This window comes from Bombus huntii, chromosome 3 (assembly GCF_024542735.1).
Source record: "Bombus huntii isolate Logan2020A chromosome 3, iyBomHunt1.1, whole genome shotgun sequence".
Classification (NCBI taxonomy): Eukaryota; Metazoa; Arthropoda; class Insecta; order Hymenoptera; family Apidae; genus Bombus; species Bombus huntii.
This window is the reverse complement of record NC_066240.1, coordinates 9,035,775-9,059,072: the sequence shown is the minus strand read 5'-3', so window position 1 is coordinate 9,059,072 and position 23,298 is coordinate 9,035,775. Positions and strand designations below refer to the sequence as shown.

The window sequence follows — 23,298 nt, the reverse complement described above, 5'->3', positions numbered from 1 at the left end:
GCATCATGAATACTTAATTCCCCAGATATTTGTCCTGGACAGAGAATAAAACCCGGTCGCATTATTCAGCAAGACTAGATACAATCGATGGCCAGTTATTCGCGCAAACAAGGACGAAATTATTGTATTCTATACATACAAAAAAGAAATAAAGAAAAAGGAACGAAATCTGGCGTTCGGACCAGATGGACGTCGAATAAACTTGGTCTGTTTGAAGCCATGGGAATCTTGTTCCGCTGGTGATTAATCTCTTTCCATGCCAGTAAGCTGAGGAAGCAAAGATTAATCCGGTTGATAAAAGAGATAAGAAGGAACAATGAGCTCGTTACGCGAGGCTCGTGTTGCCCCTGCCGAACTTGTGTCGTCGTCGCCACGGCTTAATAAAACTTCGCCGCGTGTCTCAAGCCCATTTAAGAACTTGATTTTCGCCTTGAGAACGCCCTCTTTCTATTTTCTTTCAAAGACGTCGATGATGAAATATGGACGCGTAATATGCCGGTGCTCTGCCTGTATAAATACCGACATATTAATTTTCCTTCTTTTTGTACCTTTGTTTTAGCTTTGTAATTTTCTAGCTTTGTTTCAACAGTGTCATTCCGATTTCATTCTTCCTCCGAGTCTCTTTCTTTTCTTTTCTTTTCTTTAATTTGTTTTCTTTTTGTGCGAGATGAGTAGAGACGTTCGGAATACTTCGAAATAATCAATATAAATTCGTAATTGCCAATTATGAACTATTATTTCGTTGTATCAAAAATTGTCACTTCTGACACTTGTAATTAGATGTATCATTCGTCATTTTAATTTCTCAATTTACCTTGAATCCGCGTATTTATCGGTTCGATATTTCTATAGTTTCTTTCTTCGCTTTTCAATTAGATTGCTTCGTTTATAACTCAACACGTTACCTTAAATGGGCTTCGTATAATGCTAAAAAATTTCGCATTCGTGCCTGTCCGCAAGAATGTAATGGAAATTACTTGGATAAATATATAAGAGAGATGCGCGTGTGTGTAGGTATACATGTGCGTCTGTGTGTGCACGTTTTCTTCTATGAATTCATAAACTATGCGCATATGCATCATACACTGTCATGCAACGAAACGCCGGCGTGCTAAGCCTAGAGGTATTCTCGGTTATTATAATTGCGAAGTCCCAACGATAAATCGTCGGAAGAACGGAGCAGACCAGAGAAAGGATTCTGTCTTTATGAACATTCCACGCAAACTTTCGCGTATTTTATTATAAAGAAATGGTCCAGTTAAACGAACAATTTCATTTTTCCTTATTTTAAACGAACTTTTTGACCAAATGTACGATAAAAAATGTATATATAATTTGTTTTTAGAAAATAATAAGCAAGTAATTTATGAACTGCTACAACGAATATTTAGTATTTCATGTTTAATTCTTCTTTGTTATTTCTGTATTTTTCCTTGATGCTCTTTGAAGAGACTGTATCTAAAATCCCTTACGCGAAGAAAGAAGGAAACGACGAGAAAATTTCGCGGTAACGTACCGTAGTTCCAGTGACAAAAACGAGGTCATAAGAAGATAAACTCTGTTATAACATTCGACTTTTTGCACCGCCACCTTTTTCCCCTTCCTTCCGACTAAACAAAACGTACCACTCGCCCTAGTTGCATAACTCATCGCACGCAACTTAAGCTAATAAACATCGGCCGGAAACTTGCTATGTCCTCTACGTTACCGCTCGGCGTTTCTTAACTCCCACACTTGCCTCCGATTGTTCACTTTCTTGTAAATCCAAACGTTAACATGTTCGTTATCGTAATTAAGAAACTTCATAGAAAATAATAAACAAGCTAAAATAGATAGAATTAAGAAATTTTCAAAAGATATACCATTTTGAGTGATATAATTACTTAAAAATTAACTGCTATGTATACATGAGTAACTGCTATGTATACATATGTACTACATATTACAAAATAATGTCCACATATGTTACACACGTGATACCGATATACGCGTCATCGATAGCTGACGTGTTAACAGAAAAACAAATTCGATGTGTAAAAAACTAAACCATGTGACGAATGCCCGACTGTGCCAACAGTGAAAAGAGGAATAAAAGAAGTAAGTACATATGTAGCGCATGTTTAAAGGCTGAAACTACTCGTCTTCCTTACTTCGATCTTTTATCATCTCTCGAGATCGAGTCTCCTCGACTTAGCTTAGTCGAAAGGAATTTAGACGACGTTTCCAGGCTAATCTGTCCTTATCACGCGTGCTCGCTCGGCAAAAGAACTCTCGATAATACCAAAACGAGCGAGCTCGTGCGCCAACCACGGAGAAATCGCCGATCGAAACGCGTCGAAAACGAGGACGACAATCGAACCTGCATTCTGATCTTCTCCGGTGGGAATTGGTCGCGAGGTCAACTCAGCCACCTGTTCCTACTTTTAACGACTCTTCGACTCGATCAAGCCAGTGACTCGATTTATTGTCACGAGCACTTTACATAAATATTCGATAATTTAATTCGGAGGTCCGAGGATCATAGCGGTGTAACTCAATGCACTGCTAGCTTTCACAAAATTACGTTCTACATTTATTACTATGAAATATCCAATATAGCGTTTCAAGTTATAAAAACATGTCGTAGCAGAGAAGATAGAGCTATAACTTGATGAATTACGAATTGATTCGAATTCTCGAAACCTTGACTTTCACGTTTATAATCTTCGATTGATGCTCGCTCTCTATTTTATGTAAATTATTCGAAAACTCGAGAAATTAGGACTGGTTTTATATATTCCTAGGTTCCTCATTTTATTATCATCGTCCAAAAATTCAATTCCTCTAATTACATAGAAAAAAACGACGAATATATCTATTTTAAGGGAACTGAATCAACCTCGTTAAACCAACTTCGTACAAATTTCTCAAACGGGGAAAAAATTGTTGGAAGCGCAATTACCTTCTCCAGCCTTTACCCGCATACCGTGCAACCACGTTCCTAATCACTGGAAAATTTCCGTCTCTATATACAAGCACCGTAATGTGGGTCGTTACTTTTGTACAATCTAAAATCGACAGTGAACGAGTCTCTATAGAAAGAGTATCTTTCGTCGAACAAAAATTCTCCTCTGTCTTTCTGTTTTATCATTAGCTTCCTTTCTCTTGTGCCACTGGTCGCCCTCTAGTCCCAAGCCCGGCCGATCTGCGCATTACACTTTCATGCGACATCGATCGTTATTCAATGTGTGTATGCATGTATCTATGTGTACATGGACGTGAATACGCGAGTATGAATACTCGAAAACCACGGGGAGATTGGAACGGCCACGAAATTCGCAACGATACAGGAAACTACGCTTGTAATGGCCTTCGTAACCTGTCGAGTGTCTTTGAAACGACCTGTGCAGCACGATGATGGATCGATTCTATCGACTGAATCATTCAGACGTTTATGATCACTCGTTCATATATGTATATATGATTGCATAGAGCAAATTAAAAATTTAATCTACCGATTTGCCGTTTGAGTTGATAAGGAAATTAAATTTTTTTAATTTGAAACACTTCAACGTGACGATAGAGGCTCGAAATTTAGTTACGTAACGTTCGATAACGAATTATTCTTGCTGCTCAAAAAATTACGACCCCATTTTTACAACAAAGACTTATAAAAAATATGAAAATTCTATAATGAAAAATACGACGCATTAAAATAAAATTGTAAATTAATTTGAAGAAATATTTCTGTTAATGACAGAAATTCGACATTTAATTACATAACGCTCGAAAACCAAATAATTTCATTCTGTGGAGCCGCGCGATTTCTATCGCGAATAACACGTTAAAAGACAACAAAGTACTAAAATGAGAAAATTGTTTCTGGTTAGGACAGGAATTTGGAATTTATGTATGAAATGTTTTCCTTTCGCGAAAAATTCGTGGCGCCTCTTTTACGACAAAGGATATGAAACTTCGATTAAATCGATAAACGCGGACAGCTGACATTATTAACCTCTTGTCACCTATCAGCCTCTTGCCTTTTCGAAACGAGGTAACAAGCACGATAAAGAAGCGAGGTGAAGAAAATGTCATGTATCCCTTGCACGAGAAACTTTTCTACCAAAGTTCAAAAAATACAGATTCTACGTAAACAAAGTCCATGAAAGAAACAGTATCATCCCGAATATTATAACGAAGGTGATAACGTTTTAAAAAAGAGAATTTTCAAAATGAAACAGGAACTTTTGTACGAATATCCTCGAACGTTCTATTTTCCAATGGTATTTCCACAACGTCTCTACCATTTTGAAATATACAGACCGCGGAGAAAGGTGCAAGGAATAGGATGATATACTTTATCACGAGATTACACGTCGTTTTATATCATGGTAGCCAGTAAATCGCATCTATTCTTTTATTTAAAAGAATGCCTACAAGCAACGCGTCATATTTCATGCACACAATACATGAGCGAAAAAGTAATAAGAAAACGATATTTCTATTCGCGTTTAACCTTTCGCTCTTGGCCAATCAAGCCATTAAAAACAATAATTCAAGACTTAAGTACCCGTTCGTTTGATTGATAAGGCAAAAGGTTGAAGACGCCTAAAAACGAAGATCAGAGGAAGCTTAACAAATCGTTCGATCCGGATAAACGATAAACCGTTGGAAGTACGAGGCTCGATTAAGCGAACCTGTCTCGAATAGCGACCGCAAATCGCAACGAATCACGGTCGTCCAATGGAGCTCTCGTGTGTTACTAATCGAGCGGGACTACCACAAGGATATAAATCATATCGATTAACGATCGTCGGCCGATGAGGATATAAATCGTTCGCGTGCAGTCTGTAAAAAATTACGGATCACTGGATAAAGGCACAAGTTCGTGCCTTTAATCACGCTTAACGTAATTTATATCGGTGTTTCAGAATTTTTTCCCACTGCCTACGTATCGTCTTTTTCTCGCGTTAACGACGTCCCTGGAAACGATAAAGCCTCTCTACAATATTCACCGGCACCGGCCATCTGCGTTATCTGCTGTACAAGTTTAATATAGCAAAAGTTACGTTTTTCCTGGTATTAAATTGAAGATTACAAGAGAATAATGTGATAAGTATATCTTTTTTAATTTTCTTACTTTAAGCATATATCATAGATCAATTTTTATAACATCAATTTTATCATTTATCAAGTCCTGCTTCTGATTACTGAAACGCGTTATTGTACAGGTGGAAAAATTTGAAAAATTTGATAAGAATCAGTTTTGCTACTGGCCCTTTAATCAGCAATATACCGAACTCTTTCTCTGTAAAAAATGAAACTTATCTACCTTGCGGTCGTCAATTAGAATCGTTACATCGTGCAAGAAATTTGGTCGATTTCGTTGAAATTATTTTATGAATTTATTAATATCGAATATCGCAATGGAAATTAAAGATTGGAAAATGAAGGTCATTGGCCGTTTGAAATTTCGAGCCATTCGTCTCAATCTCCCAGTGATCTTGTTGCTTTTTGCTTTGTATAATGCTAATGTTCCTCTTTCTCTCTCTTTCTCTCCTCCTTTCAATCTCTTTCACACAGTATCTCGTTCGTTTTGGTTCTTTTTTCCTTACATTCTCTCTGCCTTTTGGTTCGTATGGTTGATGAGTTACCTGACTGCGCTTCTGGTACAGCGAAACAGAAAACAAGAAAGACACACCGCCAGTTGGCTTATTTCGATTTCGACCGGAGCGAAACGACGCCAAGGTTTCGCAATTGTTTCTTCGAAAAATTACCACTAATCGATCATTCGACGCGTCCTACTTTTTTATCGCTCGTCCATGCTCTAGCGAGCCTACTCGCGGACAGCGCTGAAAAAACTTTCGATCTGTCTGCCTGTGGTATTTTAATTTAATGCATTCTTCGATTCCACTGAACAGGTAATAGTCCTATAAATAATTCCATGAATACTGATTCACGCTTCGGCGAGAAATTTCCAACTCGATATTATTACAAAAATATTTCAAATAAATCACGCGAAGAGAATTCTTATGGATAAACAAATCAAGCGAAATTCGACGATTTTAACTATAAATTTCCTAATCGGACATTTGAATTTAAATGTCTTTCATATTCAGTAGTTTTCTGATTAATACAACTATAGATTTTATATCTAAAAATGTAAATCCACCGAAGTAAATCTACTTCCAAATTTATTAATTTCTTAATCAAAATAATTTTCGAAATTAATTTCCTTTACATAGAATTCTACGCGTGAACAAACAAATTGTGAGAAATTTTAGAATTTCAGCCATAAATTTCGCGATTAAAATGTTAGATCACAGTTAAATGGTCTTCTTTTGCGAGAACATTTCTCGACTTTCTAATTAACTGAACAAAATTTTCGAAGAAGCTGACGATACACCCAGATGTCGTTTCTAGCCCCCGTGGGATCCACGACGATTCACAGGCTCACACGACACGTTTTTGCGTTTCGAACTAAAAAAGAAGAAATGTAAAAAGAATAGAAAAAAAAAAGAAGAAAAGGTTTCACGCCCGAGATCTCGACGAGGACCAAGCATGAAGCGATCGTTTACGGTGCATGTGCGATACGCCGTGATCAAGCGTGAAGTTTACGAGACTCGAAACCGTGAAACCGGACCCCGACGACGTAAAGCGTAGAGCGCGATGTCGGGGATGCTCCTGGCATCCGCGGAACGTGGATCCCGGACGGGGACATTTCTATTTATCTTTGGCGTACGCGAGGAACTTCTCTGGAGAACCATACCAACCTCTTCCATTCTCCGTTATCTCTATCGAACTTCGAATTCCAGTTCGTTCGCTGATCCTGTTTTATCGTTTATTATCTTTCGTAATGACTGTTCTTTCTCTCTTTTCTGTTCTACGCCCAAGAGAATTTGATTTTCTTAGATTACAGGTAGAATATATTTAATAAAGATCAAACGTAAAAATCGTTTCATCGTGGAATTGATTGACAGCATACTGAATTTTTAGTGGAAAGATTCTCCCATATTGAGATTTTAGAGAAATATCTCTTTTTCCTTTGAAAGAAACGATCGAGATCGGAAAGAGTACAGATCCCATGTAAATATCAATGATTGTGAATGGAAACATTAGAAATATCTATTTCTGAATTATCTTTTCTCAACAACATTGAAATCTTCTTGTTTTTTAAGTCCCGAGGAATAACGAGTATACGCAAAGAAATATTTTTTCCCTTGGCAGAAATAACTCGGGTCGAAAAAGGTTCGTATTACCTATTCAGAAAGTCTCTGTTGCTTTTTCATTTGCTATAAAAACCAACATGTTACGCTTATTTTGTGCTCCCCTACTGACCCTCCGATATCGAGCCGACGAAATAAACCACCCTCTTCATCCGTGCAACAAATTCCTCGGGAAATTTACCAGACGGTTGTTTACCAGGCTCGATAAACAAGCGTCCGATATAAAAGACGATAAGTAAACCAGCCGAATTCCATCCCTGTTATCCCGTCTCCCACCCCCTTTGCTCTAAATTACTAAACATTCCGTGGTGTAATTAATATTTAACGAGTATCGGTAGCGTGTAGCTTACCTCCTCTCGACAACTATTTAAAACGCGCGTACGCTCGCATATTATTCAATGCGTCGGCTTAAATAAAATCGAGGAGGCCAAGGTGAGACTTGGATTTCCTCTCGTTCTTTTACAATCCTCGCGTGCTCCTCAACAGAAACGAACGATACGATTCCCTGAACTGATTACACCGCCGGATACACTACGTGCAATTATACATCCGGTTAATCCGTTTCACTGGCGAACGCGGAAGAAAAATACGCGATGACCGCCGGCAATTAGAGCCGCGTCATTAAACGCTCGCAGTATCGTTGGTCAATTAGCTGGTATCGCTAATTACCCCGTCGAACGGTCGTCCCGTTGTAAATACTTTGAAACGGGGAAGGCGCATTCGCGCCTTAAGATCCCCTAAGGTCGCCTGCTATCGTATACTAATTATGCTTTCTGCTAATCGGTGAAAGAATTCTCAGGTTATTTGATCGTCACCCTTGAAATACAATTTTTATTTAATTGGTTGTAATATCTTCTATATTTTATAGTTATTATACAGGTGGTAATCACTGTAGCGTTAGTATAAATATTGTAGTAATAATTGCTGGTATATTCATTTAATTCGAAAGAACAGCCATTGCTAATTTTATATATTTTAACAATGAAAATTAACGAAGTAATGAAGTTATATGTCGTGAAGAAAATTCTATTAATTCTTTGCCATATAATTAAACGTATTTCAAATCGAACTCGACTCTCAAATAGATATAATTAATAATTATCTGATTTTTCTTCCTAAATAAATATTTTTATGTTTTCCAGAGAACTCCAGCATAGGCCAATCAACGTCGACGAAAATAAGAGAACCATGTCGGTTTCAATTATTTTTTCTTTTCCTTTTCAACATCGTACTGTCCATCGGTCGACGAAAACGAATGGTGACTTTCTTTCCGCGCAATAAAAAAAAGAAAATAACGATAACACGAAGAGGGGAGAAAATCGAGGCGAAACGCGATCCGAATGTAATACATTCTTTCGTTTCCCCCAGAGACCGTAGCTGGAATGGAAATGACGCTTAATGATCGAAAACATGTTTTCTCTCCCTCGCCATTCCCTGTTTTCCGATTCTCGTTCCCGTGACGATCGTCTTTCAATTGAATTGAAATCGAACATTATCGCCAACAGCCACTTCATTTAATAATTCTCAAACGACAGTTTTGTCCACATTTACTTGTCTACATTTACATTTTAATACTTTCCATTGTGGAAGTTAACAGAATAGAAAATTAATTTTTAAATTCCTTTTCATCCTGGTAACACATTTCACGACTGTCACATAATACAAAAATATGCCTTTTTTATGCTATCGCTTGACCGTTGAACCACAATAAGTTAATATTGAATATTTTTTCAGTTATAGGAATTTTTGTGAAAAATTAATTTTGAATTAAAATACAGGAGATTTACATAATAAACATATAACCGTGCATATAATAAATAAATTTATATAATAAAAATAATGAATATGTATTAAAAGTACGTAAATTATACTTAAAATATACGTATATAATACGCATATTTATTATATAAATACATACGTATTGTTGTTATATAAATTTAATAAATATATATCTGACCGGAAATGTGTCCATTACGTATATAAAAAAACTTTATTAATAAAAGTAATAGGACAAGTTACTGTTCCCGAAGAACATTCATTTTATACGTTTGTTCAGATAGGAATATAGTTTGAAGTCTAAACTTCAAATTGCGCAATGAAAACTGAGTTTAAGGACATCGTAAAAGAAGTGAGTTGCTTTATTACTTTCATCGCTGCTATGGACGAAATTGTTTCATTCGCTTAACGGAAGATTCGTCACGAGAACGACAACGGTGAAAATGAAAGACACGTGACAGCTGTGCTGAAGCACAGGAAGCACAGAGTGTCGATGATACGTCGATTACCAACGAAGCAGGGCTAAGTCTGCTTAGAAATACGATAGAGAAAATCGACAATGACCGTCGTGGTGCGAAGACATAAATTGCGATTTTGTATCGACCAATCGTTTCTAAATAATCTTATCGTGAAACTTTATACACTTTATAGCAAACCTACTAATGTATTAACATACATACTTACTACATATACGTTACAATATATACATAGAACTTATGCATTGGCTACTTCTGTCGTCGCATAAAATGTCAATTCCAATGATATTCCTCTAACAATTGCTTAACATTTCTCAGTTATTTCTAAAACTTTTATCTAAAGATGTATCCATTTACATATTATGATCAAAATATAAGCAAAAAAAAAAAAAATGTCAAAGAAACATATTAAACAGTACAAAGAAGCAAATCAAACAGTGCAGAGAAACAAAAAATATTTCGCTATTTCGTTATGAATTTAAATTTCATTATGAAATTCAATGTTACTTTTAACATTTTATAAATAAAATATTGCTAAGGAAGCATCAAAAGAAATATCTATCGCATAACTTTCTTGTGAATTTCATTTAAAACAAAATTCGATTTCGCTATGAATCGCAATTCAAAATCATCGAGCACCACGACGCGCGTATAGCAAGACACGAGCGGCAATGAAAGTCACAGTTGTCGGAAGATACCTCGATCTTGAGGCGCGAAGTACGGCGATGGAGGTAGCCTGAAGGTACTTCGGATCTCACCTGCGTCCTTGCCACCCTTCACGCAGATCCCAAAGCCATGGTGAGAGTCCGGTGGATCTCTCGTCATGGTGATTGTCCTTACGGTGAGCTCCTGTAAACTCAATGGCTGAGAGCTCGGTGATGTCGGAGGATTCGCGGGATTCGGCTGCGATTGTTGCGACTGCTGCGATTGCTGTTGCTGCTGGGACGTTGACGATGGCGTGCTTCGAACAGCGGCGACACTCGCCGGCGAAGACGCCGGCGTTCTCCTATCACCCTGTCGACGCTCGGACACACCATTTCCAAAAAGTCTGTGATGAAATTTCAATATTACTTTTTTATAATTAATTGGGACCTTTAAAGGTTATCTTGAGTGAAATTTCATCTGAATTTTTTAAATTTAATTTAGTAATATATCGTTAATTCTGGCTTAATGACACCGTTCTGTGATAATACAATCGTAATTTTATTGGTAACCACTAACTTTAACAATATAATTTTCTATCTGGTGAGTGGACTAGATAAAAAGAAGACTCGATCTATAGCGTTCATTGCATCATTTTAAATTAAACGTGATCTAGGACTGAAGGTCTGCAGACTACCTGATTAATTCAGAAACTTTGTTGTCTTTCCTAATCGCATAATAGAATATTCTATCGATACCCTATCCTCTAATCTAGTGAATAAAAATAGCCACATTGCAACTTCCTAGTAATAATCCCATTTGTTCAAATCAACATAAATCATTGTAAAAGCTATTTATAACCCAATCTTTCCGTCGTTAAATAACCATTTTGTTGTTTAAAAACAATATAAAATACATTAATCCCAACTTTTTATGTTCTGAACCCTGGATAACAGAACGAAATTCCTATAATGCTTTACTACACTCACATTTGCAAAAACTGATAGCAACGTAGTCGAGATGAATATATCTCTATCAAATTGTCATTCTGTTAGCTTAATTTCGAACTTTCTGCATAAGAGACTTGGTTAACAGGTTAATAGACAAATCAGTTATAAGAAGTCTAAAAATGAGCATTGGAGAACCTACCTAAGCACCTGTTCCGGCGAAATAGCACCAGAGCCTCCAGTGGCGTGTCCCCTGTGCCTATACGGTGTGGTGTGCGAGGAATGGTGATGAGGAGCACTCGGTGGTCTCTCGACGATCGTGTAACTCGTACCCGGGGGGCTATAATATCCCCTGTGTTGACCACCATGATGCCTGCTGGTGGACTCTAAATCCTCAGCTTCGTAGCAACCACCGGTGCCGCTTCTCAGGAAGTGAGTGCCGCTGCGCAGGAAGTGCGACCCGCTACCACCACCCCACTGCAGCTCCTGTAATTCCGACCCGTAATCCTCCGTACTGCTGGCCATGCCTTTGCGATCCGTTTTGTCAGACCTGGACACAAAACAAGGCAAACGATGGTCGAGTTTGAAACATAAAGAGAAAAGTTTTCGAGTACTCGAGCTCTCTCACTTTTCAACCCGAAATGGACACATCGAAAAATAGAAATTGTTAAAACTGACAAATGTTACGATGATAGTAACTACAAAAGGCATTAGTATATACACTTATCCTCCAATGAAGATCTTCTCTCGTCGGGTTTTGCATTTCATCTTCATACTTATTATAAATTATTACTAAATGATACGAAGTTTAATGTATTTGGATCTAATTAGTTAATACTACGTAACGCTAACGTAAATGCTATTAGGTTGTCCGGAAAGTGTCTTTCTTTCACAGACACGTCTTTTACAACGATGAATCTTTATACAAACATGAAACCTAATCTATCAAACGTTGTGATCTTTATCTTGATAGAACAAAATGGATCATACGTAATTCGATAAAATAATATAAAACGGAAAATGTTGTGCATCCATTATTTCCTTATAAAACGAAAGAAACTTTTTGGACGACCTAATATAATAAATACAATGACGTATCTGTACCTTTCTTAGCTATGTGGACAACTATGTATTTCCTGTTTTAAGATCTAACGTACGAGCAGAATATATTGACCGATAGGTAATGCTGATTTAAATTTCCTAACATGTACTCGTATTCTATTCGATTATACATTTTAACCTTTAGGTTGTGGCATTTGACTATAACTCAAAAGCCACTGTATACGAAACACATCCATTGCTAAATTTAACGTTAGTCCACGTATCGCTAAAATCTAGTTTCCTCCATTATGCGGATTGATAAGATAAAGATATGCTATAACATAAAGAAATAAAAGTTTTCTCTTAAATTTGGATTCTTTAAAGAATGAGTGGATCAATTAATTACAAAATGCAAAGATCGAGCAAAGACCCAAACGAACCACTCGATTCGTTAAAATCCCTTGGTGTCAAAGCAGTAACTTTTAAGATTATGAAAATACAATTAGCAAGTGTCTCGTTAGGGGAAGATTGCTAATAACCAAAGCGACTCGATGGAAGATAAAGAGGGCCGCGACCTGAATTTCCCAGATAGCACTGCATCGATCTAGAATGTCGTAAATTAATCGAGAATCGTGCCTCTCAGGAGATCGTGAAGAAGTTCTCGTTCTAATATTCACCCCGTGTGCCATTCAAATATCAAACTAAATCGATCTCGCCCTTTGATCTAAAACCTTCTGAGATAAAGTATCGTAGCGTATAACTAAACTGGCAGCTTTTGGAACATTTGCAAAAAGGAGCATAAGTGAAAATAAATTCTGAGAATGATTATTTGTATGAAATTTATTAAAGTAATTTATCACGGTAAGGAATTGTATAGAATTTTGGAATTTCTATACAAAAGAAATATCATTCAGTATTCAATTTCCAAATTACCTTCTCTCCAAACCTTATACGTACTATAGTGATCTCACAAATCCCAATTCACAATTTCAAAATTCCAATTTTACAAAGTGCTTCATACCAAACATGACGCTCCAGAAAACCAAACGATCTATTCTTCTTTGGATCTCCTGCATTCAGAAAACGTCAACCCTTGCAAAAAGTCATTTTCCTCTTTACCCTCTTTATGTCGTTTCCATTCGTCAAACTTCTCTCGGAAAATTCGATAACGTCTATAATTCGAAAAATTCTAATTCTTTCCTTCGCCTGAGATTCGAGTTACCGAGGTTCGATCGTATAGGAAAAGAATCGTTTTTAGAAAATTAATTTGAGAAAATCATCGATGTCTGCTTCGACGTAGAACGAGTTACTATCGAGCGACCATGAGACGACCTTACACCGATTGCTATTAATGCGTGACTAATGAAACAACGGAATTCATGACGGGAGAAATACCCTTATCGCTGTCGGTTAAACCGATAAAATCTGCACGTGATGCGAGGGCAACGGGGGGTCGAATTTTCCATAGCGTGGCGATGTCATAATCCCGACAGGAAACCAGCCATTATCGCAGGAAGAAATTTGAAAGTTCCCCCTTGTTCGTGGTGTTACGCCTCATGCAAAGTCGCCCACTCGTCGCTAGCGATTTGCACGCCCCTGTTGAAATTTCTCCCTCGTGACCGATCGTCCTTCTTGGCGGCGTTTCCACAATCGGAGAACAACTTCCGCGACACCGTTTCAACTTTCGTGAAATATTGCCGTTTTCTCTTATTGTTCGTATTGTTCGTATTTTGTATTTCGCAGCTAAATATGTTACAGCGGCGAAGAATGTTACTAACGTAAATCTACCCTAGTCAAAAATTGTTGAGTCTTTCTCGTAAATTTGTAAAGTTCTTTGTAAATTCGTAAAGGACACGATTCTTCGTTCAATCTATTTAGGGCAATATTTTCCAGGAAAATCTGATTTCTCCCAATATTCTCTTTCTTTTGTTTCTTTCCATGAAAAAGAGAAACAAAAACGAGATCGTTATGTTCTTTTTATTGTGCATGGAATATCAAATGCCATTAACAAGCAACGTTGCATGAAATCCGTATTTTCATTTAATATAAAATCCAATATTTTGTAATTTTCTATTAAAAGATTTTGTTATTCAAGTGCCTCAGCATTGCAGCAGTATCATATATTTTAAAATCATATTAACCGATATCATGGAACATGTAAAACAATGCTTCGTACGTTCGTACAAAATACGTAGTTCATGATAGGGTAGAAAAAGAATATAATATAAAAATTTGCCCGCCGAGAGTCACGTTTTCGTTTTATCTAACATTTCATCTTTTACAACGTATTGCCTTATTTCTATTACGTTTCACGTTTTATGGCGGAATACGTAATGACGGATATCGAATTTCGAAACAACGTTTCGGGGCAAGTATCGAACCATATTGGTTGAATCGTAGTATCGATGCTTTCGAGTACAGTAGAACGGTGTCCCTAATATGGAATAATATTTTATAATGATCTATTAAACGTTCCTATTTGAATATTTTATGCGGAGTTATGTCGTTTTATGCTTTATAAGATATCGTCGTATTTCCATTAGGTTTCATATTTTATGACGGCATACATTACGGAGAATATCAAAACTCTTGACGTATGACGCTCGACCGAATATTGAATTAATGTTTTTCTGCATCGAATAACTCTTCGCGGTTATTTCGTGAAAACATAAAATTGATATTAAATAATTCCGAGAGGACAATCGAGATATTCGCAAACGATATAACGAAACCATGGTGAACACCTCGTTTAATTCTCGAATAATTTTATAATCCTTTAACGTTGTTTAGTTATATACTCATCGCTGTTTAGGATATACGATAATACAAGATTAAAACATAAGAAAGTTAAGCTAAATATAACTTTCGGAATAGCCTGAAGTATTAGTAACTTTGTTGCATTTAGGTATATTAATTTTATTTTAAACAGCCATGCTAACCCAAATCCATATTATTCGAAGTTGAACTATATACTCTATACTTAGAGCTCTTCTTTTATTCCTGGAACGCTAACAGGATAAATTTATGGTAAACGTCAAAAAAGGACGACTTAATGGCGCGAACTACTTTAAGTATGAGGTTACAGTGACTTTAATCTGTGCTGCAGTATCAATTTCTCCCTTTTCTACGCTTTCTTTCCTTCCACTCTTCCTTCGTTCTCATGTTTCTAAATCTTCCTCTTCTGCTTCTCTTCTTTCTCATCATTTTCTCCACACTCCTCTATTCTTCTCTTTCCTAGGTTTCGTCCTTCCTTCATATATATAAATAAGTGTTTTTCTATATTGTAAAAAAAATAATAAAAGATAACTTGACCTAAATAATGTCCTCTTTATCTTTATAACGGAATTAAAAATAAAATCGTACGAAAGAGCGATTGTGTCCATGACCTGTCTATAATAACTGGTCTTTATTACGAAACGAACGAAATCTCCAACTTCACCTGGTGCTTGCCAATGAAGATAAGTGGAAAAAGAATACGAGGTAATTCCGCCTTCGGCTGCTTAAAGGATCAAATCAAATAAGAAGTTCACAATGTTAAGAACTTGCATGCCTCGTGCAGCCATGTACATCTATATATAACTAACGAATCGCCAATATTTGCTATACATCGATGTCCACTGGATTGAAGTTGAAATATCAAAGAATTATTTACTCGATCGATTCCTAGCAAATCGATGTTCAAAGTAGGTTCTTCAAAATTGTAAGGAAACTCATAGACAAATTGAAACTTTGTAAATGAAAATCGAGAAAAAATTAAACACGATATTTAATAGCGAGATACTAATAGAATCGAAAGTGTAATTAAATTACACTTGTACTAAATCATAATCGAACGACGTTACAATTTTATCTCACGACTCGGACTCGAAATCATTTTTCCGCGACAAAACTGTTCCAATTTTTCATGTATTCCTTCGACGTAGTGCTCTTTACTGTTCACGTGCACGTATTTCTCGTTCTATTTTTCTCATGTACGACTACCTTGTTCTTCACGTCGTCTTATAACACATCGCATTTTCTATCCACCATTTCAAATGTTTCTTAGAATCAAAGGAAGACTAATACGGCAAACTTTACGATATCTTCCCTAGTTTGTAATGGTTAGAAAATGATCAGTTAATTTTGAAGGATATACAATTTTTCGAAATATTTGCAAGACTATTGTTCTTTTACCATTTGTTTCCTTTGTTATGTACAAAAATGCTCGTAATACACAGATACACGCAGGATCAAGTCTCATGAACTATATCATCATGAATTGTAACATAAGTTATAATTGTGATAATAATTCGATTATATGCTTTAAACAATATATAATCTGAACGAAAGAATTCTTTTTCATTTTTATCTTTAATAATTATCCACATGCATATTGATATAGTATAAATGTTTAATTCCAATTATAAGAAAATATAATTTAGAAGAAATTATACTTAATATAAGAGTACAACCTTTTAATATCTAGATCAGTATGAAAGGCGAGAGTCGCAAAGGAAAAGATAAAAGTATCGAGGAAACTTGCCAAGGTTTCTGGCATAAATGACAGATTAGATAGAGGGATCAACGAAATTGAACAGAAATTCGAAGCGTTCCACGTAGAATATTAATCTAGGGAGGAAAGAGGTGGTGGAGAGCTTCGACACCCCGTGACAAGTCGATTTTCTAGAACAACCGCGGCATTACCAGCGCGCGGCTAACGTTCTAATAGCGTTAGGAAGCCTCCTGTTACCGGCGGAAGAAATTTCGGAGTCATCCGGTTCGCGGTAAATGCATACCTATGCAAAGCCGGTGCTTCGTCGTGGATCGATCGTTGGCCAACGAGCGAGAGAATCGACTGGCCGCGGTGTTTAATTCATACCACCGACCGGCAACGATCGATTCGCATTAAGGTTGGTTTATATTAACCGCTCGGACACGGAACGATTCCGTTACCGTTCCATTAAGTCGAAGACATTTAGCGTTTATGCTATGAAGACTTCCTTACACAATTATTTAGCTAAAATTGTTAGTGAAATTTTTTGCAATTCACAAGTTACAGATTATTAGATATGTAATTAGTAAAGAATTAGTAAATTCTGAAGTCTAACAGCTAATGACTAACTAGAGACATTATTGCTATATATAATAATCAATGGATATACAGGGTGGTTGGTAACTGGTGGTACAAGGGGAAAGATTCTACGCGAAAAAAGAAGTCGAAAATATAGAATGAAAATTTCTTTTCTTTTTTTTTTAATTTTTTTAAAAATCTACAGTGAGATTCGTTATAACGAGACGTGATAAAGTGCACGCGTACCGAGCGAAAATTCAAAGTCGGTTTTCTCGAAAACAAAGCCTCAAACGAAAAATTTTTATTCTATATCTTCGACTCCTTTTATCGCGTAGAATCACCCCCTTTCCGCTTGTACCACCAGTTACCAACCACCCTGTATATTAGGTTGTCCAAAATGTTTCTTTCGTTTTATAAGGAAATAATAAACGCACAATGTTTTTTGCTTTATATTAGTTTATTGAATTATGCACGAACATAGTAATAGAAATAGAACGAGATGGATCATACCTAATTCAATAAAATGATATAAAACAGAAATTGTTGTTCATCTATTATCACCTTATGAAAGGAAAGAAACTTTTCGGACAACCTAATATTATCATGAATAATAATTCGTTTATCAAGGAAATAATATATTAGCAAAATACGGTAATATACTAACATTTACGAAAATAAAAAGTCCGAAATTTATCATTTTGTCGCGTTTAGTAGATACTTCCATCGTTAAATGTACGTTTTCTCGTTGTTACAGGAGGACCACGATGTTCTCCGGAAGAAATCATCCTCAAGAGACAACGATTCTCCGCTACCGCCCCTTTTACCACTCGCTCGCGCGAATTACACGAATTCTCACCAGCTCGAAAATGGAACGGTGGAAACTTGGCTGTTTAAATCTACTGTGTGGCGCTTGATAAATCGGAGCTATAGTTATTTGATTAGCTCTGTTATTAAAGTCGGTCTCGAGAGAGGATGAAAGAAATATTATGGAGCATATGTTTTTTCAGTTTGAAAAATCGTTCCTTTCGGAGAATTTGCTTTTGCTCGTCGGAAATAACTTCTCTGATGTAAATTTGTGAATAAAACTGGAAAGAAATAGCCTGCCATCTTGACACTCATAGTTACAATAGCATTTTATTGCCTCAATATTTCACATTCGATTTTAAACGGCTTCCAAATAGATTTTTCTTTCAAGAATGTACACGATAATATGATAGTATAGACTATAAACACGTTCAAGTCTGAAGCGAATGAACTGAATACGAGCGAAGCTCTACAAAAGATCATTCTACGTGCGACCATTTCTACATGCGAAAATAAATGAAACACGTAGAGTTACACTTATTCGTTCAATGTTTCATTTTTAAAAGCAACGAATTTAAACGTGAATAACGAAGCATCTATTAAATTGAAGCAATAATTTTTCATAAAATATATAACTAATGATCGAACTGAAATCGAACACATCTGCAGCCAAAAGTTACATCGTTCCAATCCCAAACAATATTTGCCTATTTTCATATCTCATAAGAACTCACAACACTCGACTCGATTTTATGCGATCCATCATCGTAACTCGACGTTATCTCTCCTCTGCAAGAGGAACGGAAATATCGACGTTCTCCCCTTTCCCAGAGCAAATTTTAACCTCTGACCTGTACACCCGACTCCACGAATAATCCCGCAGGGTAGGTCGATTTCAATGAAAACCGGCAATTACCGAATACCGGCCAACCGACCGCAACATTGTTCAGCCGGCGGTGTTACAATTCCAACAGCTCACACAACCTACACCTGTGTCCTACCTAACAGGCCACAGCCACCCGATCGCTCCACCCCCTTCACATACCGGCCACCATAATACCCAGGAAACCGAGCAATTTCCCAAATAAGCTCGTCGACGCTCGGTTATTCATGCCGAGACAGCAATCAAACCAGTTTCTACCCTCGTCAGCTAGTCAAGCTTGACCCAACCTTGACACTGAGCTGAAGGGGTAGCTTGTTTGCCGGCGGGGGTTGGCCGCGGTGCAAGTTACCTCTGGACGTTCCTAGGGGTTGTAAGCGGAGGGATAGGGAGGGCTGAGAGTACGGAAGGTATCTGTGAAACGGTGGAAGAAGGCTGAGGAGGGGAGAAACGAAGGAGGGAGCGACAAAACGATGAAACAGCCAGGTGGAGGAAATGGTAGCGCGGGAAGGGTTAGAGAAGAAGAGAGAAGACACTGTGAAAACGCGACAGAGAAGAAGACTACGTAGGATACAGTATGTTGAAAGGAGAAAGAGTAAACGATACAGGAAAAACGAAGAAGAGTAGATTAAGAGCGAAAGAGAGAAAGATAAAGTCATAGTGGGCGATGGAGTGGGTGACAGTAGCGGGGGCTGAGGAAAACGAAAGGAGGGATACCATGTACCCCGTGGTGCGAGGGTGGGGCGATCAATACTGCAGGAACACCCCCTGAAGCCGGCTTCATTCAGCAGCTCTCTTTCCACCGATTCTCGTGACTTCGAGCCGCTCTAACGTCGCTACTATAGCCGACTATACTGCTGCTCTAAGAGCGCAAGGGGCAAACGGCACGATTGTTTCGAGATAATCGCTCCTTTTCCATTTAATCGCGTTAAAAGGATGAAAGAAATTCGCGGGAAAACGACACGCTTTGATTTTTATCGATTTCCGTACCACTTGAGAATTTTTGCCATTCATCATTCTCCTGTTTAGACTTTTTAAGCTAAGCTTTGATGAAGATTAATAGCAAATATTGTGTACGAAGAATATTTTTAAGTTTTTTCTTCGTTCTTTAATGGTTTGTTTTTCCTTCTATTTTCTTTTTTTTTGTTAAGCTGATTATAGGTTACGCTACCAGTGAATGAATGGATCTTGTATCGATCGGTCGAAGCACTTGTTTTCGTATGATGTTTAGAGTGGCACTAGGCCTGGCTCATTTTTCAAAGCCGTCTTCAATCAATCACGTCAGGAACAAATTGAATCATCCAATGAAGGAAACGATTTGTCACTTGGATACACATAGAACGAGAACAGGAAAGGGAGACTGATTGCCAAGAATTAAACTCATATTTTATTTACGAATCGACAAACGAAGCAAGTGGCTCGTAACAAAAGCGACCGTTGTCGAATTTTTTGGCTTTTTAAGTAATGCATTGTAGTAGTAGTAATGTATTGTAGTAATCAGGACTCAGACATAGCACGATGAAATGGATACTACGAAATGTAATTTATATCTTGACTTATCATCGAACAAAAAATATTTTTGATTAAGTACAGTGGTTCGTAACAGTATATGAACGTTTATCGTAAAAAGCTTCTATGCAACTGATAATAATCTTTGATATCGATCTCCATGTGAAGCAATTGAAAGCTAAAAGAATTACGATATATAGTAATGGTATAAAGGAAACTCAATTTCGTATGGAGTAATCCGTGCTCCTTTGAACGCTTAATAGAATGATTAAAATGAGAAAATGGAGCAGAAAACGATCGAATACCACGAGTGAAATTCTCTGATGAATATTTTTCTATCAGGCGCGCTAATGAGAGCGTGTCGTTTTCAACGATCCACGGAAGAAAGTGAAATCTTTTGAGGCGAGCACGATGCAAATTATCTTAGAGGATTACGCGGCACGCCACGAATCGCGTCTAGTATTATGAAACCCAGTCGGCGAGAAGGATCGGCTCGCGTCGACGACGATCGGGACGAAGCATCGTTGAATTTTCGCGCATCAATTAACGATTACCCTGCCGGCATGGTGATTCTATCGAACGTTTTAAATATAATTCTTCGTTCACAGCCGCGCGACACAACCAGGGCCTTTACGGTCATCCTTTCGCAACAAATACGTCATCATCGATCATGGGCCTCTTTATTAACGAGCCTCGTTGATGAATGAATTCCTTGCAATATTTCTTTCGTCGTTGCTCGATAAATAATTTTAACCATCTGTGTTTTATTGGCGCTATTAAAGCGATATTGTTAATGTACAAGTTACCTCTTCTACAGTTTCCGACGATAAAATATGGAAAACACAAGAAGCCTGGTGTATACATAAACTTACAAATATTCGTAACTTTGTTTCTTTCGAAGAAATTTCCTGACTTGTTTGCATTGAAAGTTCTGAAATTGTCGGTCGAATGTATCGCGATGCCGTAAAATGTATATTATGTGGAGTTTTCACGAAGGGTGGCTGACTAGGACGCGTGTATTCTACTGCATCGCTACGCGTTGGTCTTTTCTTCATTTCTGTTGACGTATTGCTGCAATTGCTACGTTATTATACTATTATTAGACACTTATACGTTTACAGAAAATTTAAAGCTGCAAAACCTCCTTTGGCAGAATCATACTGATACGTTACTTTCAATTCTTCTTATATATCTATCTTACACGTACAATCCCATTGTTTTCCATAAAAGTCAGAAATACTGAGAATACCGAACAGGTAAAATTCCTTCGCGATTTTTAAACGATATTGCAGCAACCATTCCTAGCTTCGTTTTTATAACCCTCCAGAAATAAGAACATCGTAAAAACTTTATATCAACCTATCTAGACCCGACTCGTCTACGATCATTTTGCAGCTGCGTCCATTAAACCCAGGACCACTCTGAACTCATTGCCAGAAGTAATCAGACGTAGCGTGATCCAGCAAATTCTCCAAAATCGATTTATAATTAAACACAGTCTTCCCTGTTCGAAACGAGCTGCGGCATGACGAAATAATAAAAAGCAGGACGCATCCAATTGGTTAAATTAGGATAACACTAGGCGCGATAAAAGTCAGGCCGTTTTAAGAAAAACGTATCCTTCTTTCCAGGGGAAACAAACAATCGTCGAGAACATGTAGCATTCCTTAAAAGGAAAAGGTAGAAAAAGTACAAGGTGTTTGATAAAGCTAGGCGTTTGATAAATATTTATAAGATGTTATTCTAGACATTAAAATAACGAAGGAAGTTTCTGTGACAACAAAATGTCGTTTGAGGCCTATTTTTCGTGTTACGAACCAGCTCACTTTCTTTGTAACTTGCTCATTCTTCATACATCTCATGCCGAGACAGATTACGGAGATTACAGATACGAGAACGAAATTACGGAAAAAACGCGATAAGTCACAGTTTCTTGTCTTTTACAAAGAAAGTCATTCGAAAATTTTCAAATCAATTTTCACTTACTCTTTGCTCTCCTGATACTCGTTTTTCATTTAATCTAGAGATCAACATACGCTTCTGCTAACTATCTAATATTAAGTTTTTTTTTTAATTATTGATTATTCCGTTAGTTTTATGCCTGCTCGTTTTATTTTTCATTAAAAAATTTACCATCCATTTTAACTTTCATATATTCACATAAACTTCTTCATTGTTTTAACGACAAATCTAGCATCACGATTCACAAGCATCAGCAATTTTTCTAACGTCCTATACACAACAACGAAGCCACAAAGAAAGAAGCGTATGAGCGAGCGAGAAGAAAAAAGAAAAAGGGTCAGGCGAAAGGGCACGCAGTAAAGCGCGCAAAGAGGGTCGTAAAGCGTTGGTTAGCATCCGGTCGATGGTCAAGCATCCCTCTGGCGCGATGTACGCGAGTTTTCCTTGGCTACTGGCAATAGGACACGCGGCCCTTCGAGAACGAAGAACAACACAGTCGCTGCGGCGACTGCAGTGGTGATATTTCACCGGGCGAGTCCGCGGAAAGGGGCATGCCTGACCTCTTGATGTACTCAGGTGCGCCAACGTATACGACATGCACGGTCTGTGCACCGTAGGTGGAAACGACACGGCTCAGGTGTCCCGTGAGCACCCGCGCGCCCACGCCGGAGACGAATAAAGCTGCCGTTTGTAAATATTGAACGAGACCTAACTACACCGAAGCCGATGTTGGGCTCTACCTGCTTCGCAGGATTAAAATGGATGCTGCGGCTGCTACGGAGATGCGCTTCTGCAAAGAAACACTTTGTATGCTGATTATGGGCAGAGTATGAACGTATAAGGGATGTGCTGGCGATGGTGACAGGAATGGAAGACAAATTAGGGATACATAGTGGGATTAATAAATCGCGGGTGTCTATGGAAATTCAGACTTTTGTGGAGGCAGTTGAGCAAGAAATAAAATGCAAGCGAGGATCCAGGTGTTGAATTTAGTTCGAAGTTTAGT

General features: G+C 37.5%; 1 protein-coding gene across 7 annotated transcripts in view; it reads right to left on the bottom strand.

Moving 5' to 3' along the window:
• Positions 1–23,298, bottom strand: part of LOC126863721 (whirlin) — a 108,690-nt gene that overhangs the window by 63,690 nt on the left and 21,702 nt on the right. For 4 of the 7 annotated variants that reach the window (XM_050614161.1, XM_050614166.1, XM_050614168.1 and 1 more), the window contains 3 exons: positions 11,249–11,596; positions 10,156–10,505; positions 5,634–5,645 (listed from right to left, as the gene is read on the bottom strand). In XM_050614161.1, the coding sequence (XP_050470118.1) occupies positions 5,634–5,645; positions 10,156–10,505; positions 11,249–11,571 (685 nt within the window). In that variant the 5' untranslated portion in view covers positions 11,572–11,596. The remainder of the gene's footprint in view (positions 1–5,633; positions 5,646–10,155; positions 10,506–11,248; positions 11,597–23,298) is intronic. The other 3 variants (XM_050614164.1, XM_050614162.1, XM_050614165.1) reach the window with 3 other exon arrangements.